Raw genomic sequence first — 23,935 nt, 5'->3', positions numbered from 1 at the left:
TCGAACTGCTTTGCTTTATCTTGGCCAGGTCGCAATTGTAAATGAGAACTTGTTCTCAACCTGCCTACCTGGTTAAATAAAGGTGAAATAAATAAAATTACTAAATAAATTAGCACAAAGTTAACCGGTAATGGGTAACAGTGACTACATGTTGTTCACCTGTTTTAATATTTTTTAACACTTTTGTGCTTAGTTGTCTGTTGACACGACAACTTCTATTGAAAAACAAGCATTGGTGGGTACTTTAGTTGCGATGCTGACATTTAATGGTGCGGTACTACAGTCATTACGGTTAATAAAAGCCATCATTTGATTGGCGCTAGTACGTGATAGGAAATCAACTTGCCAGACCACCATTGGTCAAATATATATCCCTGTTCATCTATTGGTCCGCGTTGAGTTACCACATGTCTACTAAAAAGTGGCCTTTAACTGTCACCAGGGTACAAATCCAATGCCAAATATTAACCGGGGTACGCTGGTGTGAAAACCCATACACTCCCATTCAGAACAGTCCGTTAGCTAACGGTAGCTAGCTACAACACTGACGCGAATTCTGTCAATTGAGTGTGACGGTTTCTATCGAAATGTAACGTCAGTTAGCTTGCTATCTATCCAATTGCTTTTCTTCGTTTAACAGCCAACAAACGGTTTCCATCGAGCGCATAAACACTTCAATCTCTTGCTAGTTAGCGAGTTTGGATTTTCCCGGAAGTGAGGTGGCCACTTGGACGAGCAAGCCAAAGATAAACACGTATCGGAGACTCAGGCGTCTTTGGGGCTGAGGTATAAATGTTAGTTAAATAGACAGCGAAATGTTTGAAGAAGGGACAATTAATTGGTCGTAATATAGTTGAGAGACCTGATACATCTTGTAATCGTAGTGAACGCCCCAATCAAAGCGTTGGAACGAGCTCAAAAAGTGCATTCCGTGACAAAAACGACATCGAATCCGTGAGTAGCTAACGTTAGCTAGCTATCCATATTAGTTTCGCACTGCAGTGACATTACTGTACAGCTAACTACTAAAATAGCTGGCTATGCAGAGAAAGAGCAGCCAAGCTAGCTGTCCCTTCCGGCCCAGATTAGCTAACACATCCCCTCAGCTATAACATTGCATTGTTAACTAGCTAGGTATTGGCTGAGTTGAATAGTGGACTAGCATAATGTCTACTAAGCAAGCTGTCTTGTTATTAACTTGTCATCCGATACATCTACCTAGCTTGGTAGATTAAATATGGCATTTCAACAATGCAGTTGTAGTTTTAACGACATTAAGGCTTGATTCAATTGAGTGAAGATGTCAATCTACACTCAACAAAAATGTGAACGCAACATGTAAAGTGTTGGTCCCATGTTTCATGAGCAAAAATGAAAGATCCCAGAAATGTTTCATACATTTCATAGAAATAAGCTTTTTGTGTGTATCTCAAATTTGTTTACATCCCTGTTCGTGAGCGTTTCTCCTTTGCCAATATAATCCATCCACCTGACAGGTGTGGCATATCAAGAAGCTGATTAAACAGCATGATCATTAGACAGACCCCCGAGTATCCTACTGCTACTCGCTGTTTATTCTCTATGTATAGTCACTTCACCCCGACCTACATGTACAAATGACCTCAACTAACCTGTACCCCTCACACTGACTCCGGACAGGTACCCCCTGTATATAGCCTCCTTATTGTGATTTTATTGTTACTTATAATTTTTTACTTTAGTTTATTTGGTAAATATTTGTTTAACTCTTGAACTGCACGGTTGGTTAAGGGCTTGTAAGTAAGCATTTCACTGTAAGGTCTACACTTGTTGTATCCGGTGCATGTGACAAAGTTTGATTTTGCTGGGGACAATAAAAGGCCACTCTAAAAATGTGCCGTTTTGTCACACAACAAAATGCCACAGATGTCTCAAGTTTTGAGGGAGTGTTCAATTGGCATGCTGACTGCAGGAATGTCCACCAGAGCTGTTGCTAGAGAATTGAATGTTACTTTCTCTACCATAAGCCGCCTCCAACATTGTTTTAGAGAATTTGGCAGTACATCCAACCGGCCTCACAACCGCAGACCATGTGTATGGTGTCGTGTGGGTGAGCGGTTTGCTGACGTCAACGTTGTGTACAGAGTGCCCCATGGTGGCGGTGGGGTAGTATGGCCAGGCATAAGCTACGGAAAGCAAACACAATTGCATTTTATCGATGGCAATTTGAAATGCACAGAGTTACCGTGACGAGATCTTACGGCCCATGTTGTGCCATTCATCTGCCACCATCACCTCATGTTTCAGGATAATGCACGGCCCCATGTCGCAAGGATCTGTACACAATTCATGGAAGCTGAAAATTGTTTCAATTAACTTATTTCCTTGTATGAACTAACTCAGTAACATCTTTGAAATTGTAGCATGTTGCGTTTTATATTTTTGTACAGTTGAAACATTGCTCCGTTTACACTTGCCCCTAGGCAGCTGTCAACATACATGTATTTATTCAGTGACTGTTACTTGTTAGTTCGCTAGCTAGTGAGCTATAAGGAAGCAATTGGATTATCCAACAGCCAGGATTATGAAATGACAATATCCTAACCTGCTCTACATTCTGATTGTCGTCCTACCACACAGCTGTAGATACTGCCTACACCATGGTGCGTGCAGCCCTGGTGACTGCCACCAGTCTGGCTCTGACTGGCGCTGTGATTGCCCATGCCTACTTTCTCAAACACCAGTTCTACCCCACTGTGGTCTACCTCACCAAGAGTAGCCCCAGTATGGCAGTGAGTACACACTAGTTCTCTACATTCCCCTGTTTGATATGTTTATCAGATATATGGTCTGTAACGTGGCTTCCTCTCCTCTTTGTGTCAGGTGTTGTACATCCAGGCGTTTGTGTTGGTGTTCCTGTTGGGAAAGTTCATGCGTAAAATCTTCTTCGGACAGCTGAGAGCTGCAGAGATGGAGGTATGAACCAATTGAAATGTTATTTCAGTGTTTGTTTACTCCTGCTTGGTTTATTAGAGTACCAGATCTGTATTTCTCAATAACTGGCACTGGACTTCTATGTAATGCTGCTGTTGCTTAGGTCTGTGACGCAACCATCATACCCTTTGCACACTCCCGAGCTGTGTTGTCTTGGTTACACATCCACCATATTTGTTAGACTGATGCTGGAAAGGAGAATCTGAAAACAAAATGTCAAAGCCAGTACAGGTTGGGTCAGTATGATAGTGTAAAAAGGTTATCACTAAGATTCAACTTCCTCTTCCTTCAGCATCTGATAGAGCGATCCTGGTATGCTGTCACAGAGACGTGTCTGGCCTTTACGGTGTTCAGGGATGACTTCTCTCCCCGCTTCGTTGCCCTATTCACCCTGCTGCTCTTCATCAAGTGCTTCCACTGGCTGGCTGAGGACAGGGTTGACTTTGTGAGAGGCTGTTACATGTTAAACACATTTGTATAGATAATTCACATAGTTCAGACATTTTTGTTACTTTACAACAAACGTGTTTACCATCTATAAAGTGACAATGAATGTGAAAGGAAAGCACGTGTCCCTGTCTGTTCTGATGATATTTTCCCACCTTCTCACTCAGATGGAGAGAAGTCCTAATATATCCTGGGTCTTCCACTTCAGGGTGTTCTGTGAGTATATCTGTGGGTTATATCTCTTCAAGGTGTTAAAGGCCCACCCAGTGATATACAGTATCTTTGTATTGGGCCCTTCACTGGTTTACAGTATGGGTTATACTCTTTTAATAGACCCTACAGTGTATATCAGTACTGTAATTGTTACTACTTATTGGACTGTTACTGATTTAGTCACAGCTATGTGAAACTGTTGTTTTTAGTTCCAAGTGTGTTTCTTAAAATAAAGCTGTATGCAAATATATTAGACTGATGCACCTGGTGCACACCAGTAAAACAACACATCAACATCATAGCTTGATAACGCAACTGGCATATCTGGGCAAGAACGTCTAGGCCTGTACTAGTGTGTTCAGTCAAAATCACTGGGAGGAATGGACAGATTATCTAAATCATTGTGTCTCTCTCACACAGCTCTGATGGTGTTGCTAGGAATCCTGGACTTCCTGTTTGTCAACCATGCCTGTCACAGTATCATCACACGAGGTGCCTCTGTCCAATTAGTCTTTGGATTTGAGGTTTGTTAAACTATAAATTGTCATTTTCTGAATCTGTCATGTGAAACTTTATTCCTATATGCTATACTTCAGCACACTTCTCAGAATAATAACACTGTTGTTGTTTAGTATGCCATCCTGATGACAATGGTGCTCACCACCTTCATCAAGTACACCCTCCACACTGTTCACCTCCAGAGTGACAACCCCTGGGACAACAAAGCAGTCTACATGCTCTACACCGAGCTCTTCACTGGTATGATACCTTTATCACTAAATATACTCTTTACACTGAGCTCTACACTGGTATGATGCCTGTATCACTAAATATACTCTTTACACTGGTATGATGCCTGTATCACTAAATATACTCTTTACACTGGTATGATGCCTGTATCGCTAAAGATGCTCTTCACTGGTATGATGCCTGTATCGCTAAAGATGCTCTTCACTGGTATGATACCTTTATCGCTAAAGATGCTCTTCACTGGTATGATACCTTTATCGCTAAAGATGCTCTTCACTGGTATGATACCTTTATCGCTAAAGATGCTCTACACTGGTATGATACCTTTATCGCTAAAGATGCTCTACACTGGTATGATACCTTTATCGCTAAAGATGCTCTACACTGGTATGATACCTTTATCGCTAAAGATGCTCTACACTGGTATGATACCTTTATCGCTAAAGATGCTCTTCACTGGTATGATACCTTTATCGCTAAAGATGCTCTTCACTGGTATGATACCTTTATCGCTAAAGATGCTCTTCACTGGTATGATACCTTTATCGCTAAAGATGCTCTTCACTGGTATGATACCTTTATCGCTAAAGATGCTCTACACTTGCGATGCAACTTTAAATGTTCAGTTTCTTGGATCCACTTCGTTAATTCACATTAAGCCACATTTCTTAGAATGAAAAGCATGTCCATTAAGCATGTTTTAGTCCAGGACTAGGCTTGTTTTGGGTCCAGGAAACTGGTCATATATATTATCCACATCAGTAAATATATAAGACATTCAAATCTCTCCACTCTTCCCTCCAAGGTTTCATCAAGGTCCTCCTGTACATGGCGTTCATGACCATCATGATAAAGGTTCACACCTTCCCCCTGTTTGCCATCCGGCCCATGTACCTGGCTATGAGGTGAGCAACACCGCTACTCTAAACCCTAGAATAAAGATACCATTCTAAAGTTCTTAGACCTGGAATCCAGGGCTCTCTGAAGACTCCATATGTTACCGGGCCAACAGATTATGTTTTCTATCATTTTATTGTTATAAGAGGCAGATGTAACCATTAGAACACTTGAATTTCTGGATTCTGTCCTCTGTTCTTTAGGCAGTTCAAGAAAGCAGTAACCGATGCAATAATGTCGCGGCGAGCCATCCGCAACATGAATACACTGTGAGTGTGCAATGCATCTGTTTTTTGTTTTGTTATTTTGGGTATCCACAATGGGGGGAAAAAAATCATTCCTCTTACTATATTCATCATTTTAGGAGGAAAAACATTGACTAAACATCAGTGGACTAGTCCATGGTTAATGAACTCTGTGTATCTCTGCAGTTACCCAGATGCCACTCCTGAAGATCTGCTGGCTTCAGACAACGTGTGTATCATCTGTCGTGAAGAAATGGTGACTGGAGCCAAGAAACTTCCTTGCAACCATATCTTCCACTCTAGGTATTTTATGGATACATCTACGCTCCACTTATTTTAGACAGAAAGGTATCAGAAAGTAGAAAATAAGATAACAACATTTTTGATATTTGACTTGTCATTTTTGTCCCATTTTTATTGTTTTGGCTGGTCCTGTTGGTTTTCTGCTGTTTATGTCACCAACTCTGTGTAGCTAACTAACCTTTTCCTTCATTTTGTATCCCAGTTGCCTTCGCTCCTGGTTCCAGAGACAGCAGACGTGTCCTACATGTCGTATGGATGTCCTCCGGGCCTCGAACCCCAACCAGCCTCCCGCCCCAGCCCCTGCCCAGCCCCCTGCCCCAGCAGCACCCGCCAACGCCCCTGTCCCTGGTCCACCTGGGAATGGTGGGTAGCACCACACAGAACAACACATCCATTATCTAACATCAAATATCGCAATGGCTCCATCTGCACTGATAGTTATACTGGAACAGGTTAAATATTTAGATATCTGATAGTAACCTAGTAGTAGTTTCATGAAGTTACTATATATCTGATAGGAACCTAGTAATAAACTCAGCAAAAAATGAAACGTCCTCTCACTGTCAACTGCGTTTTATTTTCGGCAAACTTAACATGTGTAGATATTTGTATGAACATAACAAGATTCAACAACTGAGACAAACTGAACAAGTTCCACAGACATGTGACTAACAAATGGAATAATGTGTCCCTGAACAAAGGGGGGGTCAAAAGTAACAGTCAGTATCTGGTGTGGCCACCAGCTGCATTAAGTACTGCAGTGCATCTCCTCTTCATGGACTGCTTCAGATTTGCCAGTTCTTGCTGTGAGATGTTGCCCCACTCTTCCACCAAGGCACCTGCAAGTTCCCGGACATTTCTGAGGGGAATGGCCCTAGCCCTCACCCTCCGATCCAACAGGTCCCAGACGTGCTCAATGGGATTGAGATCCGGGCTCTTCGCTGGCCATGGCAGAACACTGACATTCCTGTCTTGCAGGAAATCACGCACAGAACGAACAGTATGGCTGGTGGCATTGTCATGCTGGAGCGTCATGTCAGGATGAGCCTGCAGGAAGGGTACCATATGAGGGAGGAGGATGTCTTCCCTGTAACGCACAGCGTTGAGATTGCCTGCAATGACAACAAGCTCAGTCCGATGATGCTGTGACACACCACCCCAGACCATGACGGACCCTCCACCTCCAAATCGATTCCACTCCGGAGTACAGGCCTTGCTGTAACGCTCATTCCTTCGACGATAAACGTGAATCCAACCATCACCCCTGGTGAGACAAAACCGCGACTCATCAGTGAAGAGCACTTATACCAGTCCTGTCTGGTCCAGCGACGGTGGGTTTGTGCCCATAGGCGGCGTTGTTGCCGCTGATGTCTGGTGAGGACCTGCCTTACAACAGGCCTACAAGCCCTCTCAGCCTATTGCGGACAGTCTGAGCACTGATGGAGGGATTGTGCGTTCCTGGTGTAACCCGGGCAGTTGTTGCCATCTTGTACCTGTCCCGCAGGTGTGATGTTCGGATGTACCGATCCTGTGCAGGTGTTGTTACACGTGGTCTGCCACTGCGAGGACAATCGGCTGTCCGTCCTGTCTCCCTGTAGCGCAGTCTTAGGCGTCTCACAGTACGGACATTGTAATTTATTACCCTGGCCACATCTGCAGTCCTCATGCCTCCTTGCAGCTTGCCTAAGGAACGTTCACGCAGATGAGCAGGGACCCTGGGCATCTTTCTTTTGGTGTTTTTCAGAGTCAGTAGAAAGGCCTCTTTAGTGTCCTAAGTTTTCATAACTGTGACCTTAATTGCCTACCGTCTGTAAGCTGTTAGTGTCTTAACGACCGTTCCACAGGTGCATGTTCATTAATTGTTTATGGTTCATTGAACAAGCATGGGAAACAGTGTTTAAACCCTTTACAATGAAGATCTGTGAAGTTATTTGTATTTTTACGAATTATCTTTGAAAGACAGGATCCTGAAAAAGGGAAGTTTCTTTTTTTTCTGAGTTTAGTTTCATGAAGTTACTAGCTGTAAACTGGGTTGACTCCCAAGTGGCTGACTGACATGCTTCTCCCTCCTGTCCCCTTGTCTCATCTAGTTGGCCCTGGAATGATGCCCCACTTCCCCCCAGGGCTGTTTCCTTTCTGGGGCCCCTTCCCTGGAGCGGCCCCCCCTGCTGGTGCTCCTGGCGCCCCAGGGGCCACAGACGCCCCTGGGGCTACAGAGGCAGCTCAGACTCAGGGCGCTGGTGAGTCTCATTTCTACTCTCTGGTACTTAGGCATCTGTCAAATTGTCAGTCTTATCTTTTCTGAATGGGAGGGTAGACGTAGACCAATCTCCACATTCGAGCCAATTAGAGGTTTCCCTGACCTAGATGACGAAATGGCCCGTTCAATAGAGATTCTCAATTGAGCATGCTTTTTGGTCCAGGACTACCTCTGGGCCTGGAAGACCAGCCCTAAAGTGTCTGTCCTAACATTCTGTGAACATTTTAAAGTCATCATTTTTCCTTGTGTGAATCAGGCACCGGTCAGTCCACTGGGGCCAGTACAGTCGGTGCTGCTCCTGCTCCAGGAGGCCCTATTCCTGGGTTCCCCTTCCCCTCCTTCCCACCCCCACCGTTCCCCTCAGCTCCATGGCTGACTATGCCACCACCTCCACCGTTTGGTAAGATCTGGATTCATTCCTACTTACTCCTTCACTTATAAAGGAAGCCTCCATCATGAAAATACTATTGTAGATGGGCCACCATTTTCAACATTTTTAGCAACAGTTTTGTTCTTATTTACCCTGTTGCCGAGGGAGGGCTGTTGCCGAGGGAGGGCTAAGATGTTCACAAATCTGTATTAAGGCTGGATATCTTGAATAACCTTGTTACGCTGTGTACTCTGTCCCAGTGTCATCCATGCCCCCTCCTCCCCCGGCCCTGTCCACCATGTCAGAGGCTGAGCTGAGCGAGCTGGAGCAGGAGGGCCGTAGAGGCCTGGAGGCCAGACTGCGTTGTCTCCACAACATCCACACTCTACTGGACGCTGCCATGCTCAACATCCACCACTACCTCACTACCGTCGCCACGCTTACGTAATGATGCCTGGTTTTCATTTTTATGTGGGTCAACATTTCCATTATTGTTAAGCATGTGATTATCATACTACTCCTTTGCTCCTCAGTCCTCCTCAGTCAGAAACCAGCAGCGCTGCTGGCGAGGCCAGTGGATCATCTCCTCCCTCCACTAGTGCAGAAACCCAGGAGAACCAGGAGAACGACTCTCCGAGCAGTACAGGTAAGTCCTCCTATTGACTGACTGATATTGTGAAGTGAACATGAATCTGGACTAGCTGTTAGTGGGATTTTGAAGCGGTATGTTTTACACTGTAGACACATTTTCTCACCTTTGTTTCGCTCCTTTCATCTCTTACTCTCCAGCCGCTGAACTTGAAGCTGTGAATGGGGCCTCAGGTTTCTCCCAGCCAGACTCTACCACGCTGGGCGACAGGGAAGACAAGCGGGATGAAGAGGATGGAGAGGAAGTCGGCGAAGACGGAGAGCCCAACCCTTCAGAGCTGAGGCGCCGTCGTCTCCGCAAACTCGAGACCACACCCCCTCCTCCTGACCACTGATACACGCCTACTGATGCATTCTGGGAACTGACTTATCAATCAATACATTATTGATTACCAATCAATAATAAGAGATGTATTTTATTTTTCTCTTTTTCCCCTCCTGGCTCTGTGTTTTGTGCTGTTTAAACTCAGACAGCCGAGAGAGAGGAAGAAGGAACAACTGTTGTTCCACAACCTTTTCGTTTTTGGAACATATTAAAAGCAAGATTTTCTTTTTCAACTGCCTGACATCTTATGATCCATATGCAGGTGTTTTGTTTCACCACTCTTCACCCAATACTGAGGAGTGATATTCAAACACACAGACCGGACTTCTTCAAATGCAGACCAGACTGGAGACCGGACTTCTTCAAATGCAGACCAGACCTCAGACCTGATTTCTTTAAATAGACCTGACCTGAGAGCTGACTTCTTCAAATACAGACCTGACCTGACTTCTTCAAATACAGACCTGACCTGACTTCTTCAAATACAGACCTGACCTGACTTCTTCAAATACAGACCTGACCTGACTTCTTCAAATACAGACCTGACCTGACTTCTTCAAATACAGACCTGACCTGACTTCTTCAAATACAGACCTGACCTGAGAGCTGACTTCTTGGTCCGTGACAAAGTGGACAGTGTTTTAAATCTCAGGTCACTGCTACTTCTCCTACCCTGGAGTCAATCCAACTGTGAGAGGTTGCTTTTTCTTCGTCACTGTAAAATGGATCCCCCTTACTGTCCTGCTTGTCAGACCGTGTTACAGGGAGGGTCTGACCCTTTTGAGTTAAAGGAAGTGATGTTTGAAATGGGCCCCCTATTCCCTATGTAGTGCATAGTGCACTACTTTCAACCAGAGACCTATCTAGGGAATAGGGTGTAGCCATAGTGTCCTGAGTGATGGACGAGGTTATACTTTTTGTTTTTGTAATTTCAGATTTCTCAAGATTTTGCTGCGGGGGTATTATAACTTAATAGGAAAGTGGGTTGAGTTAACCTGTACATACTGTAAAGTTTTACTAGGATGATCTGTACATACTGCAGAATAAACCATTGAAATGAAATGTCAGAGCTCACGTCATGTCTTTGTTGGGATGTACTACATGGACGGGTTCACTATCAGGAGCTGAATATTAATCTCTGCTATCTAGGAAAGACAGACCAACACAAACTACTAAGCCGGTGGCAAACCTACCGCCTCTTGTGAATCCAGCCCTAAACTGAGGAAAGGAGGAGCACCAACCTAGAAGAAATTCATTTTTGTTCACGTTTAATGTGTTGAGACACATTATACTGAACAAAATATAAATTCAACAATTACTTATGGAGTTAGAAATGTCCTAATCTATGGATTTCACATGCCTGGGCAGGAGCGCAGCCATAAAATGACAGAGGCAATTTATGGCAGAGAAATAAAAATTGACAGCTCTGGTGGACATTCCAAGTCAGCATGCCAATTTAAATCAAATTTTATTGCATGATCCCTCAAATTGAGACATCTGTGGCATTGTATTGCGACAAAACTGCACATTTACAGTGACCCTTGATTGTCCCCAGCACAAGGTGCAATCAGCTTGATATGCTGGATTATCTTGGCAAAAGAAAAATGCTCACAAATTTAGAAATAAGCGTTTCATTCGTATGGAACATTTCTGGGATCTTTTATTTCAGCTCATAAAACATGAGAACAGTGCTTTTTTTTGTTCAGTATAATCACACATTTACACAATCTGAGTATATTCTACAAAGCACCTAGAAAATTCCCTTATAAAATGGATGCAGGTGAGAAGGAAGAGGTATTCGGTCCATAACTGCTAAAACGACAGGTGATATCTGATTAAATAAGTTAGTTTACTTCAATGTACAATCGCATAAAATGACAAACTAGTCTTGTCTGCATTACTTACGGAAGTGGTCATGCAGATTATACAGTGCCTTTTAGGTAGACGGCAAGTAGGAAACACCTTCACAAAATAAATGACATTTGGTCCTTTCAGAAAAGTTGAAAAACTTTCTATAGTGGAATGAATATAGCCTGAGTGTCAGTGTTGGTCATCTTGCCACCTCTGTTGACATGACATTGACTGATGAGTTGACATGAAATAGCGCAATCAAGCTAATGAATACACAGGTCAGAGGACAAACACATTGTGACCAATCATAGGAATAAAATATTTAAAAAAGAGGCTCTGTTGGAGATGAATTAAAAAAAGGTGCTTAGCTCTATTTAGTGACGAGGTTGTTTTATTTTGTGCAAAAAGTCAATTGGAATGAAGTGTTGCTGTCTGCAGCTGGAAGTGGTCAAAGCCAATTTATGCTTGATACCCCGCATTGACATGACTGGTTTAGGTAGGTAAGGGCGGGAGGTCCTGTATAAACAAACTCACTTCCTTGACAACAAGCTCAGCGAAGTGCAGGAAGTACAAATCACTGTAAATGCTGCATGACCAACGTAGATGTCGGATCGACCATGCAGCGCCTTTTAGCAACCTGAGAGAGAGCGCTTCAGCATTTCACTGCAGACAGACAGGATCAGGGTACGTCCAAAATGGCATCCTCTACCCTATATAGTGCACTGCATTTGACTAGAGCCCCATGGTCCCTGGTTAAAAGTAGTGCACTATAAAGGGAATAGGGTGCCATTTGGGACAGAGGATCAGTTAGTTCTGTGGCGTAGAGTAAAAGGAGTGGTGTTGGTTCTGGTCCAGAGGGTTACTGGCGAAGACAAGAGGTGTCGTCTCCTTGATGGATCCATACCAGCTGGTGAAAAGAGACAACAGTGTGAACAGTAATCATTTGTTGATGTAAATAACCATACAGGTGAATTGATTATTACACAATTAGGTAATGTCCAGGGTTAGGGTCAATAAATACCATTTGAATTCAGAAAGTAGACTGACATTCCAATTTCCACATGGTTTTGCTCCAACCCTGGTAATGTTCAACAGACAGTTTATTACCTTTGGTGTGGATGTGAGCTGTTGACCCAAGGAACACCTGAGTCAGCGTCTTCCCCTGCTGGGTCATCAAAGAAGTAGGGCCGCGGTACTCTGTTGCTGTTGGGCATATTACTGCCCTGCGACAGAAGGAAGAAACACCTCAGACTGGGACTACACATACAAATCCAGAAATGGAAATCAAACATAGGTGAAGTGATACGTAACGTAGGGAGAGACCCTAGAGGGCTGGTCAGGAAAGAGTACAGAAACTAACATCTTCTTGAGGCGGTTGGCGCACTCTGAAGATGAGGATGAGGAGGCTGGTGGGAAGCAGCTCCCATATGAAGAGAATTGCACCGAACGCCAAGTAACCTCTGTCTCCCAGTTCACTACGCAGGTCAGCCTGAGGAAAGACGAGCATTGTGTTATTGTGCATGTTTGAGGTTGAGACTACATTGCAGACGGACTCCACAGAGTCACTGATCTAAAAATCAGCTTGCATCGACGTCGCTATGGACAACGACGACGACGTATCGACATCGCTACGGACGACGAATCGACATCGCTACTGATAATGCATCAACATTAGAGAGAGATTCTGTGACTTTCTCAAATAGATCCCCTTAAAAAACAGACAGTTTTCCCAGTGACATCTTGCCAATGTCGCTGAATCAATTCAACCATTTTGTATGTTAACTATAGTGAACAAAAATATAAAACGCAACATGTAAAGTGTTGGTCCCATGTTTCATGAGCTGAAATAATTTTCCATACGCACAAAAATATTATTTCTCTCAAATTTTGTGCACAAATCTGTTTACGTCCGTATTAGCGAGCATTTCTCCTTTGCCTGACAGCTGTGGCATTTCAATCAGCTGATTAAACAGCTTGTTCATTACACAGGTGTGTGGACAATAAAAGGCCACTCTAAAATGTGCAGTTTTGTCACAACATAATGCCACAGATGTCTCAAGTTTTGAAGGAGTGTTCAATTGGCATGCTGACTGCAGGAATGTCAACCAGAGCTGTTGCCAGGCTCCCCAGTGGGTGGGCCTATGCCCTCCCAGGCCCACCCAGGGCTGCACCACTGCCCAGTTACAGGAAATCCATAGATTAGGGCCTTATGAATTCATATCAATTGACTGATTTCCTTACAGATATATATATATATATATAACTCAGTAAAATCTTTGAAATGGTTGCATGTTGCGTTGATATTTTTGTTCAGTGTACATGAATGAAGCTCTTTACCTGGTCAGAGATATTGTACCAGTCAAAGTCAAAGGACTCCACTCTGTGATTCTGGGTCAGTATGAGAACAGCCAGGTTGTAGCATGCTCTACTAGCGAAGAGCAGTATTACACCTGCTCCTAGTACTGCAGTCTGGCACACTGTTGTTCCCTGGGGGAAGAAGATGCATACCAATCTCCACGTAGTGCTGATTCAATTGGAACGACTCATTCAAGTCAACTCCAAAATGATTTCAAATAAAATGATGCTGATACCATCTAAAATATAAACATTTCCACCTCCAGAAATAAACCCAATAACATTTTGGTTAAATTATTTTAACATATTAGACCATGCATGGTCCACACTATCAGGTATGTCATTAGCAATAACAACTTTCTCCATCACTGTAACTAGATATTCTACTATGAGGATGTCCCATTTTTCAATTCATTACTCATTTTGTTTGCAGAGATTTTGCCGTGGCACAGCGCCACAGTTAAATGAGTGTAGCCGAAACACTGGATTTGATCTAGGACACTGGGAAATCTCATTCACCAGACACTTCCTCCCAATTAGCTTGGGGATAAGGTTAGGAATAGCTAGGTCAGCTACAGTTAGTGGAAAATGAATGTCATAAAAGCATGAATTATTTTAGGAAAGAACCATATTCCTGACTAGAGAATACAACATTGTCATGTTGAATTCCCTTTTAAGGAATAGCTGATTATCTACAGTCAGGACTCACCTTACTGTACAGGTAAAGGCTACAGTCTGGACTCACCTTACTGTGCAGGTAAAGGCTACAGTCTGGACTCACCTTACTGTGCAGGTAAAGGCTGGTGGATACATACAGTCTGGACTCACCTTACTGTGCAGGTAAAGGCTACAGTCAGGACTCACCTTACTGTGCAGGTAAGGGCTGGTGGATACATACAGTCTGGACTCACCTTACTGTGCAGGTAAAGGCTACAGTCAGGACTCACCTTACTGTGCAGGTAAGGGCTGGTGGATACCTACAGTCAGGACTCACCTTACTGTGCAGGTAAAGGCTACAGTCTGGACTCACCTTACTGTGCAGGTAAAGGCTACAGTCTGGACTCACCTTACTGTGCAGGTAAAGGCTACAGTCTGGACTCACCTTACTGTGCAGGTAAAGGCTACAGTCTGGACTCACCTTACTGTGCAGGTAAGGGCTGGTGGATACCTACAGTCAGGACTCACCTTACTGTGCAGGTAAGGGCTGGTGGATACCTACAGTCAGGACTCACCTTACTGTGCAGGTAAAGGCTACAGTCTGGACTCACCTTACTGTGCAGGTAAGGGCTACAGTCTGGACTCACCTTACTGTGCAGGTAAGGGCTGGTGGATACATACAGTCTGGACTCACCTTACTGTGCAGGTAAAGGCTACAGTCTGGACTCACCTTACTGTGCAGGTAAGGGCTGGTGGATACATACAGTCTGGACTCACCTTACTGTGCAGGTAAAGGCTACAGTCTGGACTCACCTTACTGTGCAGGTAAGGGCTGGTGGATACCTACAGTCTGGACTCACCTTACTGTGCAGGTAAAGGCTACAGTCTGGACTCACCTTACTGTGCAGGTAAAGGCTACAGTCTGGACTCACCTTACTGTGCAGGTAAAGGCTACAGTCAGGACTCACCTTACTGTGCAGGTAAGGGCTGGTGGATACATACAGTCTGGACTCACCTTACTGTGCAGGTAAAGGCTACAGTCAGGACTCACCTTACTGTGCAGGTAAGGGCTGGTGGATACATACAGTCTGGACTCACCTTACTGTGCAGGTAAAGGCTACAGTCTGGACTCACCTTACTGTGCAGGTAAGGGCTGGTGGATACATACAGTCTGGACTCACCTTACTGTGCAGGTAAAGGCTACAGTCTGGACTCACCTTACTGTGCAGGTAAGGGCTGGTGGATACCTACAGTCTGGACTCACCTTACTGTGCAGGTAAAGGCTACAGTCTGGACTCACCTTACTGTGCAGGTAAAGGCTACAGTCTGGACTCACCTTACTGTGCAGGTAAAGGCTACAGTCTGGACTCACCTTACTGTGCAGGTAAGGGCTGGTGGATACATACAGTCTGGACTCACCTTACTGTGCAGGTAAAGGCTACAGTCTGGACTCACCTTACTGTGCAGGTAAGGGCTGGTGGATACCTACAGTCTGGACTCACCTTACTGTGCAGGTAAAGGCTACAGTCAGGACTCACCTTACTGTGCAGGTAAGGGCTGGTGGATATCTACAGTCTGGACTCACCTTACTGTGCAGGTAAAGGCTACAGTCTGGACTCACCTTACTGTACAGGTAAAGGCTACAGTCTGGACTCACCTTACTGTGCAGGTAAAGGCTACAGTCTGGACTCACCTTACTGTGCAGGTAAAGGCTACAGTCTGGACTCACCTTACTGTGCAGGTAAAGGCTACAGTCTGGACTCACCTTACTGTGCAGGTAAAGGCTACAGTCTGGACTCACCTTACTGTGCAGGTAAAGGCTACAGTCTGGACTCACCTTACTGTGCAGGTAAAGGCTACAGTCTGGACTCACCTTACTGTGCAGGTAAAGGCTACAGTCAGGACTCACCTTACTGTGCAGGTAAGGGCTGGTGGATACATACAGTCTGGACTCACCTTACTGTGCAGGTAAAGGCTACAGTCAGGACTCACCTTACTGTGCAGGTAAGGGCTGGTGGATACATACAGTCTGGACTCACCTTACTGTGCAGGTAAAGGCTACAGTCAGGACTCACCTTACTGTGCAGGTAAGGGCTGGTGGATACATACAGTCTGGACTCACCTTACTGTGCAGGTAAAGGCTACAGTCTGGACTCACCTTACTGTGCAGGTAAAGGCTACAGTCTGGACTCACCTTACTGTGCAGGTAAAGGCTACAGTCTGGACTCACCTTACTGTGCAGGTAAGGGCTGGTGGATACATACAGTCTGGACTCACCTTACTGTGCAGGTAAAGGCTACAGTCTGGACTCACCTTACTGTGCAGGTAAGGGCTGGTGGATACCTACAGTCTGGACTCACCTTACTGTGCAGGTAAAGGCTACAGTCAGGACTCACCTTACTGTACAGGTAAAGGCTACAGTCTGGACTCACCTTACTGTGCAGGTAAAGGCTACAGTCTGGACTCACCTTACTGTGCAGGTAAAGGCTACAGTCTGGACTCACCTTACTGTGCAGGTAAAGGCTACAGTCTGGACTCACCTTACTGTGCAGGTAAGGGCTGGTGGATACCTACAGTCAGGACTCACCTTACTGTGCAGGTAAGGGCTGGTGGATACCTACAGTCAGGACTCACCTTACTGTGCAGGTAAAGGCTACAGTCTGGACTCACCTTACTGTGCAGGTAAGGGCTGGTGGATACCTACAGTCAGGACTCACCTTACTGTGCAGGTAAAGGCTACAGTCAGGACTCACCTTACTGTGCAGGTAAGGGCTGGTGGATACCTACAGTCAGGACTCACCTTACTGTGCAGGTAAGGGCTGGTGGATACCTACAGTCAGGACTCACCTTACTGTGCAGGTAAGGGCTGGTGGATACCTACAGTCTGGACTCACCTTACTGTGCAGGTAAAGGCTACAGTCTGGACTCACCTTACTGTGCAGGTAAGGGCTGGTGGATACATACAGTCTGGACTCACCTTACTGTGCAGGTAAAGGCTACAGTCTGGACTCACCTTACTGTGCAGGTAAGGGCTGGTGGATACCTACAGTCTGGACTCACCTTACTGTGCAGGTAAAGGCTACAGTCTGGACTCACCTTACTGTGCAGGTAAAGGCTACAGTCTGGACTCACCTTACTGTGCAGGTAAGGGCTGGTGGATACATACAGTCTGGACTCACCTTACTGTGCAGGTAAGGGCTGGTGGATACCTACAGTCTGGACTCACCTTACTGTGCAGGTAAAGGCTACAGTCAGGACTCACCTTACTGTGCAGGTAAGGGCTGGTGGATATCTACAGTCTGGACTCACCTTACTGTGCAGGTAAAGGCTACAGTCTGGACTCACCTTACTGTGCAGGTAAAGGCTACAGTCTGGACTCACCTTACTGTGCAGGTAAAGGCTACAGTCTGGACTCACCTTACTGTGCAGGTAAGGGCTGGTGGATGGGGAGCGTCGGGTTAACAGAAGCAGTAATGCAGCTAGACAGACAGCCTCAAAGATGAAAAGCAGGTCGTTGACCAGCACTCGTATCAGAACCAGACTCCATGTTTTAGCTCCTTCTCCTCCACTGCCCCCGTTCCAGCCGAGAGCAGCACACACCACGTTAACACACAGGAACACACCGCTCAGGGAGGCGTAGAAGCACCGCGCCCAACATCTGACAAGAGAGAGACTTGTCAATGCAAATTATTTAAATAAAGCTACTTCAAAAAAAACACAACAAAAAAAAGGACACAAACAGCAGCAAGTAGTTTGAGGGAAGTGGAACTCACAGTCCATTGCCGGGCTCAGCGTCAGGGCTGTACTTCTCTCTCACTTTGAGTAATACCTGTACACACAAAGGAGAATAGAAACCAGACAATAGTTCAAGTAAACACATATGAGTCTTTAACAAATACTTTCATAGTCTCAGAACCTCAAACCAAATCTTGCGTGCACTGGCCAGCTTCTCAATTTAACAATCTGTCACGAGTGTCAAGACTAATGCTTTCATAACTCAGGGAAAATAAAAAAAAAACTTGTCCTGCGAGCATGTCATGTGATCTAAGATACAATACATGTGTCTTACCTGAGTGAAGTAGAGGTTAATGAGACTGAGGGTGAAGAACTGCAGACAAACAGGGAAGCAGTAGAGGAGCCAGTAAAACACTGTGGCCAGGCGATTGGCTTCCAGGGCATTACGGAAGTAGAAAGAGAACAGAGTGGTGCGAAGAGCCGCCCAGAGAAGACAGAGGAACAGAAACACACTCTGGTAGCTCCAGCGCTTGTGTCGGTACAGAAAGAGGAGCCAGAGCTGAACGTAGACGACCAGGAAGAGACTTCCGTAGAGAGTAGTGTAGAGGATGGTGAATCCAAGCTGGACTGATGGGGCCACTGCCGGTTGCAGAGGGAAAGGTGTAGGCAGGGTGGAGTTAGAGGGTAGAATTGATGTGACTGGAACTTCCATTAAGGTGAATGGGGTATATACTGTCACTCACTGACTGGCAATAAGAGAGAGTTCTTTCCCCTTGTATATAAAATGATATATTGATCACAAAATGATCAATATGATCACAAAATGATCAATATGATCACATTTATTAGCGTTCTAAATAAACACGGGAGGATTTCAGTGTGTCCATTTTTTAAAAAGTGCGATTAAAACACTATCTTCAGTTAGAGTTGTTTGAATAACATGGTCCTCTGCTTCAACACTGTCACAGGTGGTAGAGGTAGTAGACAACTGTGAAGAGAGACAACAACAAAAGAAAACATGCTGTGAAAAGACAGAAACCCTACAGTAGACTACACTGTGACTTCTTGGCTAGCTTTATTTATAAAGTAGGTCGTTATGCAATACATGGAACTCAGTGTACAGAACAAGTTGTCACAAGAAAAAGTGAAGGCGCTTTACAGACGGGCCGCGGTAAATGGCAAAATGAACCACGAGGAAATCCGCCTACCGTGTGTAGTGACAAACGGTCCCGGTTGTTGTCATTAAAAACATGGTTTGATTGGTTTACAAGATGAACGATGCTCATTGTTTTTAAACCAACGCTGCTCAAGACATCCGCTAATCTCATATTTGTACAAACCGTGCTTCTTGTCCCAGTGTAGTGTATGAAAACCCTCGCTGCCCATCTGTTAGTGCCTTAACAAGTAGCTGAACTACAACAATACGTAGCTAGACACAAGACTGTGGTAGAGGAGGTTAACATATAGCTAGCTAGCTGAGTAATAGTCCCAAGTTAGTCTGATTAAATCTAATTTATATACAGCTTGAAACTTAATAACTGCAAAATCGTGCAAATGTGCCTTACAAGCCCAAATGTTGAATAATATTTCTTTTTAACTCTCTCTCTCTACCTGTTTTCTGTGCGATTTGTCTTTCAGCTGGTCGAAATGTGAGAGAAAATATCCACAGGGAAATATCGTTCATCCGACCTTTTAAAGCGCTGGTACTGAGGTTTCTATCACCTGGTACTGAGGTTTCTATCACCTGGTACTGAGGTTTCATTCACCTGGTACTGAGGTTTCATTCACCTGGTACTGAGGTTTCTATCACCTGGTACTGAGGTTTCTATCACCTGGTACTGAGGTTTCTATCACCTGGTACTGAGGTTTCATTCACCTGGTACTGAGGTTTCATTCACCTGGTACTGAGGTTTCATTCACCTGGTACTGAGGTTTCTATCACCTGGTACTGAGATTTCATTCACCTGGTACTGAGGTTTCTATCACCTGGTACTGAGGTTTCTATCACCTGGTACTGAGGTTTCATTCACCTGGTACTGAGGTTTCATTCACCTGGTACTGAGGTTTCACTCACCTGGTACTGAGGTTTCACTCACCTGGTACTGAGGTTTCTATCACCTGGTACTGAGGTTTCACTCACCTGGTACTGAGGTTTCACTCACCTGGTACTGAGGTTTCATTCACCTGGTACTGAGGTTTCATTCACCTGGTACTGAGGTTTCATTCACCTGGTACTGAGGTTTCTATCACCTGGTACTGAGGTTTCTATCACCTGGTACTGAGGTTTCTATCACCTGGTACTGAGGTTTCATTCACCTGGTACATGTGCTGACCAGTTCATATACACCGCCTTCAGAAAGTATTCACATTGACTTTTCCCACATCCTGTTGTGTTTCAGCCCGGATTTTTTTTTGTCACTGGCCTATGCACAATACCCCATAATGTCAACGTGGAATTATATTTTTCGAAATGTTTACAAATTAATTTAACATTTTTAAAGCTGAAATGTCTTGAGGTAATAAGTATTTAACCCCTTTGTTATGGAAAGCCTAAATAAGTTCAGGAGTATAAATGTGCTTAGCAAGTCGCATAATAAGTTGCGTGGACTCTGTGTGCAATAATAGTGTTTAACATGATTTTTGAATGACTACCTCATCTTCGTACCCCACACACATACAGTTATCTCTGTAAGGTCCCTCAGTCCAGCAGTGAATTTCAAACCCAGATTGAACCACAAAGACCAGGGAGGGTGTCTAATGCCTCACAAAGAAGGGCACCCATTGGTAGATGGGTTAGAAAAAAGCAGACATTTACTATTTCTTTGAGCATGGTGAAATTATTACACTTTGGATGGTGTATCAATATACCCAGGTACTACAAAGATACAGGCATCCTTCCTAACTCAGTTGCCGGTGAGAAAGGAAACCACTCTATTACAGAGTTTAATGGCTGTCATAGGAGAAAACTGAGGATGGATCAACAACATTGAGGTTACGCCACAATACTAACCTAATTGACAGAGTGAAAAGAAGGAAGCCTGTACAGAATAAAAATATTCCAAAACATACTTCCTGTTTGCAACAAAGCACTAAAGTAATACTGCAAAATATGTGGCAAAGCAATTAACTTTTTGTCCTGAATACAAAGTGTTGTGTTTGGGGCAAATCCAATACAACACATTACTGAGTACCACGCTTTTCAAGCATTGTGCTGGCTGCATCATGTTATGGGTATCATGTTATGTTATCATGTTACTGCAGAGCTTTTTCAGGATAAAAATAAACATGGAGCTAAGCACAGGTAAAATCCTAGAGGAAAACCTGGTTTAGTCTGCTTTTCAACAGACACTGGGAGATGAATTCACCTTTCAGCAGGACAATAACCTAAAAACACATGGACAAATCTACACTGGAGTTTCTTACCAAGCGGTCAATGAATGTTCCTGAGTAGTCGAGTTACAGTTTTGACTTAAATCGGCTTGAAAATCTATGGCAAGACTTAAATGGTTGTCTAGCAATAATCAACAACCAATTTGACCGAGCTTGAAGAATTTTGAAAATAATAAATGGCCAAATATTGTACAATCCAGATGTGCTAAACTCTTAGAGATTTACCCAGAAAGACTCACAGCTGTAATCACTGCCAAAGTTGATTCTAACACGTATTGACTCAGGGGTTTGAATACTTAATATACTTACTTGTAAATTAGATATTTCTGTATTTCATTTTCAATACATTTCCAAAAACATGTTTTTACATTTTCATTATGTGTAGATGGGCGACAGAAGAAAAACAATATGATTTAATCGATTTTGAATTCAGGCTGTAACACAACAAAATGTGGAATAAGTCAAAGGGGTATGAATACTTTCTGAAGGCTCTGTACCTGCTGGCTGCAGTTAGTATGCATGCATCGCATACACACATGTTTGTTCATGACTGAAGGCATGTGCACATGAAGGAAGTACATGCTAACTGGGTTGTTTTTATTATTGCTCAGTCTAATGAAGTCAGCGGGCGTTTACGTGGTTTTGCGCATGTGCCAGGTAATAGAAATTTCAACTTCAGTACCAGTGTGGTAATACTTTTGTGGTTCAATCTGTGTTTGAAATTTGCTGCTCGACTGAGGGACCTTACAGATAATTTGTCAGCACAGATGGTTTGTTTTCGTAGCAGGTTAGGAGAACGAGGTTCCAGTTAGGGAAAATAGTTCGGGTTTGTCCCTGATGTGACCACTAGACAGAGCTGTAGCTTTACTTCATCTAAACAACCGTAGAAACGGAAACAAACCAAGCTCTCTCTTGTTGTGATGTGTGTTTTGTCCTATATTTATATTGGACCTATTTATTTTAACCCCAGGCCCCCGTCCCCGCAGGAGGCATTTTGGTAGGATAAATTCTTGTGAATAAGAGTTTGTTATTAACTGATTTAGCTAGTTAAATGAAGGTTAAATAAATAAAAACACCCAGCGCTATAAGTCAGGTTAACAACGCAGGGTTTGTCTCAAATTTCGACCATTTCAACACCGTCAACCGGTAGATTTAAGTTTAAATCTATTTTTATTCAACATTCAGGCTTGTTGTAAAATATTTAAAGATTTTGCAGTCATTAGTTTGAGGCTGTTTATACCAACTAATTGTGCATTACAGCATTATTAATCAGACTGTCGGTGTTGTTTACTTTCTACATCGGGGATTTCCCTCCAACTAGGCGACTTTATCCCCTTCAATTTAACCCTCTGCATGTCAAAACAACTTCACAAACTAGCAGCTGACTCGGAAAATATAACCCGAAGACTAGTTAGCTAAACTAACCTAATCTTCAGTGCTCACGGTGTGATTATCTGCGTAGCTAAAATAAGGGTAGCGAGATAACGTTAGTTAGCCAGCTACAGTCAGCAGCTAACTACATCAACTGGCTTTGTGAAAACTCACGTTTATGCGGGCCAGTTAACGTTACTTCTTTCTTTTACTCTCTAGCTCAATAGTAAATACATCAATTGTGGCAATGTTAGTTTTGATCAGTTACAAAATAAATAAATACTAACCTTTGTTACCTTATTCGAAGATATCTCTCAGGACAGGGAGGTTTACAAAATGTAATCTGGATTTACTTCCTGGTAGTCAGACATGACGTAGTACAGTGGAGGCGGGGTTTATGTTTAAAGGAACTCTGGTACCGAACCTGTAGGGGTCAGCTCTGTTCTATTGTTTCCGTGGTCGCTCTTTCGATCAACGTCCACCCCAGGGGGTGCGTAATGACACTACACTACACTACACTACACTACACTACACATACACACACACACACACACACTCAGACAGAGGTGGGATAGAGAGAGATGAGAGGTGGGGGATGCAGGGAAAGAATCAGGGAGAGAGAGAGAAGTGAGGGAAGAGAAGAGAGAGAGAGGGAGAAGGAGGGATGGGTAAAGAGGAGGGAAAGGGAGAGAGATGAAAGGTGAAGGGAGGGAAATAAGGAAGGAGAGAGAGGGACGGAGAGAGAGAGAAGAGGGAGAGTGAAGGAGAGGGACGGAGAGGGAGAGAGGGATGGAGAGGGTGAGCGGAGAGGGTGAGAGAAAGGGGAGAGGGTGGGAGGGTGAGAGAAGGTGGAGGAGGTGAAAGAAGGGGGAGGGAGAGAGAAGAGAACGAAGGAGTATACTCCCCCTACCTTGTCACAACACAACTGATTGGCTCAAACGCATTAAGAAGGAAAGAAATTCCACAAATTAACTTTTAAGAAGGCACACCTGTTAATTGAAATGCATTCCAGGTGACTACCTCATGAAGCTGGTTGAGAGAATGCCAAGAGTGTGCAAAGCTGTCATCAAGGCAAAAGGGTGGCTATTTGAAGAATCTCAAATATAAAATATATGTTGATTTGTTTAACACTTTTTGTTTACTAC

At 44.0% G+C, this 23,935-nt stretch overlaps 2 protein-coding genes and 3 long non-coding RNA genes across 7 annotated transcripts; 3 read left to right on the top strand and 2 right to left on the bottom strand.

Annotated features, from left to right (window-relative positions):
• Window positions 1-463: 463 nt before the first annotated feature.
• syvn1 (synovial apoptosis inhibitor 1, synoviolin) lies at window positions 464-10,498 on the top strand. 2 transcript variants are annotated; one of them, XM_029721143.1, is made up of 16 exons: window positions 464-786; window positions 2,620-2,771; window positions 2,863-2,955; window positions 3,266-3,418; window positions 3,588-3,636; window positions 4,054-4,157; window positions 4,266-4,392; window positions 5,189-5,288; window positions 5,484-5,549; window positions 5,712-5,828; window positions 6,031-6,191; window positions 7,919-8,068; window positions 8,345-8,488; window positions 8,719-8,902; window positions 8,992-9,104; window positions 9,248-10,498. In XM_029721143.1, the coding sequence occupies exons 2-16, from the start codon at window positions 2,640-2,642 to the stop codon at window positions 9,439-9,441; spliced, it is 1,887 nt and encodes a 628-aa protein (XP_029577003.1). In that variant the 5' UTR covers window positions 464-786; window positions 2,620-2,639; the 3' UTR covers window positions 9,442-10,498. The 2 variants fall into 2 exon arrangements, with proteins under 2 accessions (XP_029577003.1, XP_029576993.1); XM_029721133.1 differs by having other exon boundaries at window positions 464-954.
• A 333-nt stretch (window positions 10,499-10,831) lies between these two features.
• On the bottom strand, window positions 10,832-23,177 carry gpr137 (G protein-coupled receptor 137). Of its 2 annotated transcripts, none has more exons than XM_029721156.1 (8): window positions 23,078-23,177; window positions 18,364-19,017; window positions 18,068-18,123; window positions 17,712-17,952; window positions 13,620-13,769; window positions 12,643-12,771; window positions 12,390-12,505; window positions 10,832-12,189 (listed from the first exon to the last, which is right to left on the bottom strand). In XM_029721156.1, exons 2-8 carry the CDS (start codon window positions 18,739-18,741, stop codon window positions 12,090-12,092), a joined length of 1,170 nt encoding a protein of 389 aa, XP_029577016.1. In that variant the 5' UTR covers window positions 18,742-19,017; window positions 23,078-23,177; the 3' UTR covers window positions 10,832-12,089. The 2 variants fall into 2 exon arrangements, with proteins under 2 accessions (XP_029577016.1, XP_029577025.1); XM_029721165.1 differs by having other exon boundaries at window positions 23,087-23,169.
• LOC115167091 (uncharacterized) lies at window positions 14,059-17,711 on the bottom strand. Its single transcript, XR_003870435.1, has 3 exons — window positions 17,640-17,711; window positions 14,466-17,473; window positions 14,059-14,418 (listed from the first exon to the last, which is right to left on the bottom strand). It is a non-coding gene; the product is annotated as an uncharacterized LOC115167091 (long non-coding RNA).
• Window positions 15,647-16,256, top strand: LOC115167099 (uncharacterized). Its single transcript, XR_003870439.1, has 4 exons — window positions 15,647-15,725; window positions 15,762-15,808; window positions 15,928-16,179; window positions 16,216-16,256. It is a non-coding gene; the product is annotated as an uncharacterized LOC115167099 (long non-coding RNA).
• On the top strand, window positions 16,482-16,982 carry LOC115167095 (uncharacterized). The gene is made up of 4 exons (XR_003870436.1): window positions 16,482-16,583; window positions 16,620-16,666; window positions 16,703-16,846; window positions 16,941-16,982. It is a non-coding gene; the product is annotated as an uncharacterized LOC115167095 (long non-coding RNA).
• Window positions 23,178-23,935: the final 758 nt, after the last annotated feature.

Source organism: Salmo trutta, chromosome 3 (assembly GCF_901001165.1).
Source record: "Salmo trutta chromosome 3, fSalTru1.1, whole genome shotgun sequence".
Taxonomy (NCBI): Eukaryota; Metazoa; Chordata; class Actinopteri; order Salmoniformes; family Salmonidae; genus Salmo; species Salmo trutta.
Note: the sequence above shows the minus strand (reverse complement) of the source record. Positions and strands in the feature narration are given on the sequence as shown.

Excerpts from the sequence above, each read along its gene's own strand:
- gpr137 (XM_029721156.1), bottom strand. The coding sequence starts at position 18,741 with ATGGAAGTTCCAGTCACATCAATTCTACCCTCTAACTCCACCCTGCCT. Across the intron at positions 17,953-18,067 it reads GCTGAGCCCGGCAATGGACT|ATGTTGGGCGCGGTGCTTCT; the intron begins GTGAGTTCCACT and ends CTCTCTTGTCAG. Across the intron at positions 12,190-12,389 it reads AGCTCACATCCACACCAAAG|CTGGTATGGATCCATCAAGG; the intron begins GTAATAAACTGT and ends TCTTTTCACCAG.
- syvn1 (XM_029721143.1), top strand. The coding sequence starts at position 2,640 with ATGGTGCGTGCAGCCCTGGTGACTGCCACCAGTCTGGCTCTGACTGGC. Across the intron at positions 3,637-4,053 it reads CTTCCACTTCAGGGTGTTCT|CTCTGATGGTGTTGCTAGGA; the intron begins GTGAGTATATCT and ends TCTCTCACACAG. Across the intron at positions 6,192-7,918 it reads CCCTGGTCCACCTGGGAATG|TTGGCCCTGGAATGATGCCC; the intron begins GTGGGTAGCACC and ends TGTCTCATCTAG.